Source organism: Punica granatum, chromosome 5 (assembly GCF_007655135.1).
Source record: "Punica granatum isolate Tunisia-2019 chromosome 5, ASM765513v2, whole genome shotgun sequence".
Classification (NCBI taxonomy): Eukaryota; Viridiplantae; Streptophyta; class Magnoliopsida; order Myrtales; family Lythraceae; genus Punica; species Punica granatum.
In genome coordinates, this window is record NC_045131.1 from 9,922,515 (window position 1) to 9,932,188 (window position 9,674).

The following is a 9,674-nucleotide window of genomic DNA, read 5'->3' on the forward strand; positions in this document are numbered from 1 at the left end:
TTCGCTGCTGTGGTGCATTTTTATTTCTAATAAGAAAAGATCTGACATATCCCAATAAAAGAAAAGGAGGCAAAACAGAAATGACGGGCAGAGAACAGACCAGAACAGAACAGCAAGAACTAGATCTTCTCTCCAGAATACTCGTCGAGGAGTAGATTGAATCCTCGATTGCTTAAAAATTTGTCCCAAGCTTGAAAACCCCTGGTATTATCTCAATGAACAATATAAGCGAGGCTATTCCTTGACTAGCGTAAGTGAGAGTGGGAATATGCCTTAACTTCAGACTAAAATTTGTAGTTAAGGAATATTCCCGATGAAAAAGGAAACCCCTGGTATTATCTCACTCTCACTGGTTGTAGTACCAGAATTTCGTCCGAAGTTCCTTAACTATCTGCCCATCGAACCGGAACACCTTTGTCAGAACCTCAGGATTAATAGGTGGGTTCAAGTTAAATAGTACGTTAACCACAGTAATGATTCCCGGGTTCTGACTGTTGAAGGCAGCTATTGCAACTGCTTCGGCCTTTCCAGTGTTGAATTGGAAGTGGACCATGCCCTTCGGGAAACATAAACATCTCCCGGGTTAAGTACTTTGCAAAGAGACAAGCTCTCAGGATTCGAGGTCATGAAGCCCGAATAGATTGTTCCTTCAGGGACAACTAAGACCTCGTTTGCACGGGGATGAATGTGGGGTGGGTTCAGGCCATTGATCTCGTAGTCAATTCCGACCATGGGCACCCCCATGGTGTTGAGACCCGGGAGTAGGTCCGCAAACATCTGAGTGATCATGGATCCCTCTGGTTTCAATGCGAGAAGAAGAAGTCAATTCACAAATACTGCATTGACCAGATAAAGCCCTTGATTAAAATGATTCATCAGCAAAAAGTACACAAAGGATAGGCTTCCGTACCTTCTTCGGGACGATACACATTATTATGTTCTTGTACCTTAACAAATTAAAACGATAAAGCTGAATGTTGTTCTGATGGCCAACTGAACCAGATACCCGCAATCTTCCAATTGTCGATTCCCACGCAAAAATCTTGAAGAGAACTTGGATCACAGGACAAGGCAGAAGAAACTGCCAGGGCCAAGGCACAGAAAATCAAGATGAAGCCGAGGTTGCTCAGCCTGCGTGAGACACTCGAGAGTTGGGACCGTGCGTATATATAGATGCAGCATTATGAACTGGTCCCGTATTCTTTAGTTACAAGCAGAGTAAGATAAACCAAATCTTGTCTTGGGGATTCAATATCAAGTCGCACTACAATTTTCCAACTGCTGCATATATACACCAATCAGTTGATCAATTTGATGCATCTTATCAATTTTTTGTCTGTTTCCGTAATAAGATACATTTCGATCCACGATTTCATCTTTACCTTTCTTTGGTCATTATCCGTATCCCGGTCTGCTCATTCTGGATTTCTACTACATTTATGGTAACTCTATACGGGAGACTCACCATGCTCGGTTTCTACCTTATCAGTAGAATGATTAGATGTCTCTGTCAATGAAACACTAAAGTCTAGAAAGCTCAAAGTAACCCTTCATTCTCCATTTTTCTTCTCTAAGCTCTGAAATCTAATAAGGTGTCTACGTAGTCGTGGGCATTTGGCAAAGAGCTTTTCCATATCGATGCTCTTCACCAGTGCGACTGGTTTGTTGGACGCACTCGGTATGCTCCTTTGTTTTCCTCGTAATTACGTGGTAGCTATTGTTCTCTTCCTTTCTCAACAGTCTTTTTCTAAGGCCCATATTGGGAGGCCTATCAGTCATAATACTAATGATAGGCTCAAAGAACAAACACTACACATTCTGTATTAGTCGTACAATCGATGCATCTTCTGACAATTGATCAAGCAAGAGTTGGGCTGTTGATGCATCCGCAGGGAGACCTTTCTCGTTCATCTCCCGGAGGAGCGGCTCCACCCTTGGCTTGTCACCGTTCCTAAGAAATCCTCTGACCAAGACATCGTATGTGCCTGCACTCGGGACAATTCCCCTTCCTTCCATCTCATTAAACGATCTAAAGGCTTCGTTTGTTCGACCTTTCTTACGCAGTCCATTTATCAATGGGTGAAAGGTCACGACATTAAGTTCCACCTTTTTGGCAGACAAAGCTCTGAAGAGTTCTCTTGCTCGTTCGAGCTTCCCAGCATTGCATAAACACCATTGATGAGGATATTGTAATTTTGTAAATCACTGATATATTAGGCTCCAACTTATGGTTTTCCATATGTTGGAATAGCTCCCTTGCCTTACCAATTATTATTATTATTATTGCTTTACACAAGCCATCTAACATAATAACATAACTTTGGGGCAAATTCTTGGGTCCCGTGACTGAATGCAAGTAAAAAATCCAAAACTCTCGTTGTATAAGAGTTTTGGATTTTTTACAAATTTTTTTTATACATGCTGTACAACAAGATGAGTGTGTATTTGGACTGTGACTGAAAATTCAGTCATGAAACCCAAGCATTGTCCTAACTTTGGAGGTCTTGCCCAGAAGCATGCATGTTGTCAAATATTTTCTCTGCGGCATGAAAATCCTTAGTGAGGCCAAAACCCCCTTCGGAAGTGTTGGGCGTCACCATATTTTTCAAAGAATGAACAAATTAAAAACATCTCACAAAAATAAAATAATAGAATTAATAACAAAAAAATTAAACTTTTCACATTTTAATAATTGTACGAACTTTTTTTTCTTAACCTAAAAATGCATAAACTTTCGATTTAATAATAATTTCAGCATAACGCCAAACTTTCCGTTAACTTCGATGGAAATTACTGACGTATAAATCGAGTGGGTCCCACCAAATTTTTTAATAATAAATTATTTCATAAAGTCAGAAAAAAAGAAATTAAAAAAGGAAAAAAGCAAGATCAGGGACCTCGATTTAATCGGAATCGATTAATTTCATTATTAAAAAATCGGGGACCCGCCATATTTTTCTTCATTTTTAAATTTTCTGAAATAATTTTGTTATTAAAAAATATAATGGGTCTCACTCGACTTACAAGTCAGCAATTTCCATTCAAATTAACAGAAAATTTAACGCCGTGCTAGAATTGTTATCAAAATGAAAGCTTATGCATTTTTAAATTTTTAAAAAAGTTCGCATTAGAATTGTTAAAATGTGAAAAGTTTGTACTTTTTTATTATTATTATTATTATTATTATTATTTTGTTATTAACCTTAAAATAAAATAAAAATTGACATCCCAGGCCCGTTTCAGGCCTTCTGCTACTTTTCCCGAATCCGAAAGGTTTCAGACTCTCTATAAGTGCAAAAGGCCCTCTGTCGTTTCGGGCCTTGCGTTCTCCGTCTTCCTCCTCCGCGAAACGTTTCAGAATCGCATATGTCTGCTAATTCTGCCAAAGAGAGGCTCCGCCTCCATTGAAGGTTCTCCCGCCAAGCATTTTGCAGCAAAAGCGCGATACCTTCATGAATCCCTCACCGTCGCCATATCCAAACCAGCCGTTCTCCTTCTTCCCAGCAATCCCAAACCCTAACCCCAGTCCCATCTTCAACCTTGACCCCAATTCCTATCGCCCTCTTCCCCAAAACCCTCATCCGCAAAATTCGGCCGCCGCAGCTCCGGATCTCTCTGCGACCCTCTCCAACCTCAAATCCTTAATCACTCTCTCCGAGCAAACCTTTACCTCCCTCGCCGCTGTCCTCCCTCCGAAACCCCATAATGACGGCCACGTCCCCTGCCCTTTCAACCCCCACCACCGCATGCCGCCGGAGTCGCTCTTCAGTCACCATCTCCACTGCCCGACCTCTCTCGACCTCGGCCGCGCCATAGATTCTCTCAATTACCCCAAGACCCTCAAATCCTCCGATGAGCTTGCGAAGGAAAACCGCTTTGTTCAAAGACTGAGCGATCCCAATGCTGAGCTTTGCTTCACATTGGATGATTACACTGATTTTAGGGAAAGCTTGAATTCTTTTTACGAGTATTGTCCAGGTGTTGTTTCTTTTCCAAGTGAAGATAGCAGCACTAAGAGGGCTTTTACATTGCTGGGTTCTTTGTCAGTCGAATGTGCTAATTTTATCACTGACCGTAATGGAGAGGTAGAGGCTGTTGATGAATCTCGTGTTCGGCTTTTGCTCTCAGAGTATTGGTGGGTTCAGAATGAAGTTGGGGCATGGAATGATTATCCAAGTACATGTACCTATCACGTTGTTTGCGCTATATTGGGTCTCGGGATGGTTAGAGAGAATGATTTGCGGAGATGGGTGATTATTGATTCTCCGAGGTTCGGTATTGTGATTGATGAACCAATGAGGGATCATGTAACTGTGCTGCTTACGCTGTGCCTAAAAGCCATTGCCAAGGAAGCTCGGACTCTGGTGAAGTCGAGGAGTTCGACTAAGTTTAATTGTCCGATTTTGGTTCAGGTGATGATGTGGTTGGCATCTCAGCTCTCTGTTCTGTATGGGGAAGTGGGTGGGAAGTTCTTTGCAATTGACTTATTCAAGCTATGCATATTAGATGCTGCATCGCATATGTTGTTGCGTCCCCTTGAGCTTGAGGTGTCTAGTGGTGAAAACGGAAGTTCTCAAGAGAAAATTTTAGATGCTAGTGCTAGTGATGCTAGAGATGGTGACATTGAAGAGCCAATTCAGAAGAAAGAGAGCAGACGAGATAGCTTGATGAGTGAAGGTCTCAACACCAGGGTGATCTTTGTTTCTCAAGTTGCAGCTGCTGTGGCAGCACTGCATGAGAGGTCCGTACTGGAACAAAAAATCCGGGCATTGAGACATTCCCAACAACTGCATAGATACCAGCGGTGAGTTGGCAGCTGAAGTTCCTCTTTTGTTTAAGATTTTTGCCTGGTGGAATCTTCTGCCAATAGTGAAAGTTTTCTCGTTAAGTGTGATGATTTTGTGAAGAATTTGTTAACCATCTAAATCTTGATCCACATTTAGGGTAATGGAGCTTAACGATGTGTCAAAGAGAGCTGAGGATGAGAGAAGAAAGCGCTCGGACTATAGACCAATTATTGACCACGATGGTCTCCCAAGGCACCAACCATCTATGCAGGTATTCATTTATTCTGCTGGTTCCTTACTGGTAAATAGGAGAAAATTACTCGTAGATGAATTTTGACCTTTATTGTTAACTGAAGGAGGTAGTTCTTTCTGCCAAGAGCTGACATTGTCAGTTAAGTGGAAATGACGAGCTTCCTTAGTGTGGTGCATTAGGAACAAAAAGTTTTCTTTCTGCAATTTTGAACTTTCAGAATAGGCTTGTCTATGCCTCAGATATAGTATTTCTGATTCAAGTTTCATAATTGTTAGGCTGAGGATTCTATTTATCTTCTTTTGAGATTGAAACTTTCAGTTATAGTTCTTTTGCTTTTCTATGTGAGTCTTCATTATCTTTGTTCGTGAGCTATATTTAAGTTCTAACTTTTGCTTCCTTCACAATGATGTTTAAATGCAAGGATTCGGGCAAGACAAAGACTAGAGAGGAGTTACTGGCTGAAGAAAGGGATTACAAGCGGCGCAGAACGTCATATCGTGGCAAGAAGGCAAAACGCAATCCTTCTGAGGTGGGTGGCTCATTATGTTGTAGGCTTATAGCCTATTATAAGAATATCGGTATTTTGCTAGATCAAACTATGTGTGGAGCTCTATGATCTCCTACTATTTGGTAGCAATATTACTTAAACCATAGATTCTTTCTTGGGAGCAATTCATCCTTCCCGAGTGCAGCATACTTCTCTGCATTGTACAGCATTCAACAAGTGTGCTTCTTTCTTACCATAAGCACTAAGGAGATTTCTGCTTTTAACTACCCGTATCCTTTGTGGCCATCGATTGTGGTCCTCTTTCTTATTATTGTAGAAGTATAGCATTGCCAACTTTTCTTTGATTTTCCTAATTTTATTGTTTCCTAATGAAGGTATTGAGGGACATAATTGAGGAATATATGGAAGAGATAAAGCAGGCTGGAGGTATCGGATGCTTTGAGAAGGCTACTGCTGATGGGATCCTTCTGCATGGGCCAGCATCATCTTCAGACCTTGAAAGAAAGAACATTAATGAGCTTTCTAGTGCAACGAGGGTTGACTCTAGTCCGAGCCACGCATATATTGAACATAGAAGTGGATCTAATCCATTTGATGACACTTACTTGAAATATGAGCAACGGAGAAGGTACCCTGAACGTCCTGATAGTCAGACAAGAGGAAAAGGCAGAGAGAGGCTTGACAAAGACTATTACTCGCGAAGCCCGGAAAGGAGTAGTTATGGGCGGTCTAGTGATTATAATAGTTACAGGAAGGAAAGAAATAGCATGGACTTGCATAAAAGTGAGCATCATGACTTCAAGAGGTCATCCTCTGACAGATCCTATTATCGAGAGTACAAATCATCTTCTAGAAATTACACTGAAGAAGAAGATTGGAAGTCAAGAAGTAGAGATAGAAAACGAAGGAACATGAATGACAGATATAGCTCGGATTTTGAAAATGCATTCGAGGATAGATATGATCCATCCAAATCAAGTGATCTATATGAAGATGAGGCAGCTTAGATTTAGCACAGCAAACCAGAAAAGGTTATAGTATCTTTTGGAAAGTGATTCTCCACTTCACTTTTTACAATAGTAAGTCATCCTGTTAGTGCCTTTTCGAATATGTTTGCTTGATACTATATTTGAAGCTTACGTTTTGACTTGAGCATGTAAAACCTTTGCAGTAGGAAAGTCGTTGGGCTTCAGTGCTCGTGTCTACAGCTGTATCCTCCTTTGTATCCACATATGTTGTTTCTTTTTCATTCTCTTTCAGTTCTTATTTCTTTGTCACCTCTTCTGGGATTCCCTTATCATTTCTAATGGATTCCTGACTTTACAATGCTTTGGCTTAGTCATTTCCTTCTTCTGCTTTTGTTTCTAGATTCATGGCTTCCTGCATTAATCTCTTCTCATGATCTAACAAGATTAACCCAAAACTAATTAACATGGACACGGATAAAACATTGGTTGTCATTGAAACCTCAGAAGACTGAAATATATTTAGTAATATATTCAAGATATATACAGTCATAGCCATATAACATCGTCAGCAGATATTGACGGGGTTTCATAAACTAATTGGTGGCTTAGGTGTAACTTAAAAAAGGCATTTGCATGATTTCCAATAGCTGCTATTGCATATTTATGTTCAGTTAAATTTCATGTGATCGGGCTGTTATTTCAGATTGTCCTGAAGGTCAGATCCTCCTGTTCCTTTTCTGACGAGACAAGTGTGGATTGGCTTTGGAGAATGCAACAATTGCTGTGAAATTTGGCAGATTCGTTTCTACTTGAAAGAATCTATTTCCCACTACCATCAATGGCAACAGACGTGACTGAAGAGTCAAAAGAATCGAGGATGAAGCCTCAAAACGCTTGGCATGATCTTGTTTATAGGGAGATACTACTCATTTCCTGCACGGAGCGGCCGGCACTCACTAATGAGGGAGTATCGGCTGTCTTGCGTAGGTTACTGTTATTACAAGGATGGTACGGTGGGGAAATGCCACTATAAGACACAGGATCCACGGACTCTACAGCCTGTACAGATCTGGGGTTCGTGGTACTTTCTCCACAGCAGAAACAGCGCCGACTTTCTCACTCAACCCCGCGCCCAAGGTTCCATCCAAGGCTTAATGGAAGACTGCATTTCCTTTGAAGGCCCTCCATATTGAGAAGCTGGAATATTTATGATTGTTTCCAGTTTTTGCTGATATTATAGTCCATCATGTGATTAACTTTGATACCAATAGATATGATATGTTTTCTAAAGATAAAGAGTTTGACCGGTGTCGCTTTCAGTAATTTGTTTGGTCATCCTCATGGTACGTTATGAATTAAATTCGTGTCAGAGCCGGTCTCATCTATCTAGTCTCACCATCCTTGATAGTTCGTGTCGTTCGATCGCATTTCATGTGTTCCTGATCGTTCGGACCGGGAGTAGTTCACCTTTTGTTGGGATAGTCGATATGGGGTATTGTATCGAGCGTCGACATTGCTCGGATTTGGTATGGTTGCTGTCAGGGGATTGGAAGCCCAAAAGTGCAAATTCTTTGTCCACCGACACATCAAAAGTGGGGCGGGTGGGTCCAAGACGGAAGGTCCCCCCCCGGTTTGCCGTCTTATTCAATTTCACTGATCAAAGTATCGGAAAGGTCTGCAGAAAAATGCTTGGAAAAGGTCCACGCCCACCCCGCCACATCCACAATTTGGAGAAAGTTTTCTCAAGACGCGGGGGATGAGCACCTCAATCTGGTGCACCCACCTCGGAAATTTGGGGTATAGTTGTGTTGAAGTATTGGCAATTTGACGTTTCGCGTTTCGCACTCCGTGTGGTTGAATAGCGGGTTGGGTCTCAGCTGGTTGTGGGGCAAGTCATATAACGCGTCTCGTTCTGGCGAAAAGGACGAGAGGAAACTCGATTTAGAACCGACACCATCCGTAAGTGAAGGAAAGAACTACCTAGTATCAAGGATTCGTCCCCCTCTACATGTACACCGTCATATGGACGTCTTATGTTGCGGGTTTCACCATAAAAGGTAGATTCATTTTCGAGCAATTTCAAAAGGGTTGAGATGATCCCCTTAAAGAGATTGAAGAATAACTCTTCGCTTACAAAATAAATTTATCATCTTTTCAATCTATTTCACTACTGCCCTCCGACACTTGCACAATACGGGCGTACCTTAACTTGATTTATACGGTATTAAACGAAAGTATCTCGTAGTCAACGACTACCGAATAGAATTTGAAAAATTAAATCAATAAACATGCATGATAATTAATAGTTTCCGGATTTGATTATCACGAGTGAGATTATTCATGCCAATTTCTTTTCTTGCGCGACGGTGATGATAATCTTGCCGCCTCTCGCTAAGCAATATTTGGACTTTCATATTCAATCATGAACATATCAGAAGAACTGAACAACAAGCGCAAACACTAGCCCCATCAGTATAATATCACTAAATACATAGTAAAGTTCATAGAAGCCGATGTCCCCAAACCCAAGCGAAGAACACATTCTAATAAATGTTTTGATGCAAATCCATAGAAGGGATGCAAACTTAGGTTTGTGAAGTTATCAAACTACATGATAATAAGTTTGAAACCATTATGCCATCACATTTGACTGTACATGTGCCCATTTCTTAATTGTTAGGATTTTTATTCTTTATACTAGATTCGTTGCCTAGCTTGTCATCGAAAAAAGGAACTTGATGCTATCTATGTAAAGCAACATAGAGTTCTTTTTTTTTTTTTCTTTTGTTATAAGAAACTTTCATGAGCTAATAGAAGATACTAAACGTTGATGTCTTTTATACATGAAGTTTTGGTCCCAGTCTCTTTTTGTAAATTGGGTTCTAACGAATTGATGTACAGTTTTGTGCATATGATGAAATGATAGATAAATATTTATATATAAAAAAAAGTTAAATAGAGAACCATGGACGGGAATTTTGCCTAAAACCTCATGTATAAAAGACTTGTACCGTTGCATCAAATTTCAATTTTCTTCTCATGGAGTCCTTTCATGGCAATGACTCGACACATTGTTTCAACCTACGGCTATCGCTTGACAGTTGGTGACCACAAAATTACCGATCATTAACACTGCGTCATATTATAAATAATAAACA

At 40.6% G+C, this 9,674-nt stretch overlaps 1 protein-coding gene and 1 pseudogene across 3 annotated transcripts; one reads left to right on the plus strand and one right to left on the minus strand.

Moving 5' to 3' along the window:
• Window positions 1–1,245, minus strand: LOC116207283 (annotated as a pseudogene).
• Window positions 1,246–3,303: 2,058 nt separating this feature from the next.
• LOC116207981 (U11/U12 small nuclear ribonucleoprotein 48 kDa protein) lies at window positions 3,304–7,839 on the plus strand. 3 transcript variants are annotated; one of them, XR_004156991.1, is made up of 5 exons: window positions 3,304–4,804; window positions 4,944–5,058; window positions 5,462–5,569; window positions 5,923–6,627; window positions 7,220–7,839. XR_004156991.1 is itself a non-coding variant. In XM_031541133.1 (4 exons), the coding sequence occupies exons 1-4, from the start codon at window positions 3,453–3,455 to the stop codon at window positions 6,553–6,555; spliced, it is 2,208 nt and encodes a 735-aa protein (XP_031396993.1). In that variant the 5' UTR covers window positions 3,304–3,452; the 3' UTR covers window positions 6,556–7,839. The 3 variants fall into 3 exon arrangements, 1 of the variants encoding a protein (XP_031396993.1); XR_004156990.1 differs by having other exon boundaries at window positions 3,306–4,804; window positions 6,720–7,839; XM_031541133.1 differs by having other exon boundaries at window positions 5,923–7,839.
• Window positions 7,840–9,674: the final 1,835 nt, after the last annotated feature.

Excerpts from the sequence above, each read along its gene's own strand:
- LOC116207981 (XM_031541133.1), top strand. The coding sequence starts at position 3,453 with ATGAATCCCTCACCGTCGCCATATCCAAACCAGCCGTTCTCCTTCTTC. Across the intron at positions 5,059-5,461 it reads GGCACCAACCATCTATGCAG|GATTCGGGCAAGACAAAGAC; the intron begins GTATTCATTTAT and ends TTTAAATGCAAG. Across the intron at positions 5,570-5,922 it reads CAAAACGCAATCCTTCTGAG|GTATTGAGGGACATAATTGA; the intron begins GTGGGTGGCTCA and ends TTCCTAATGAAG.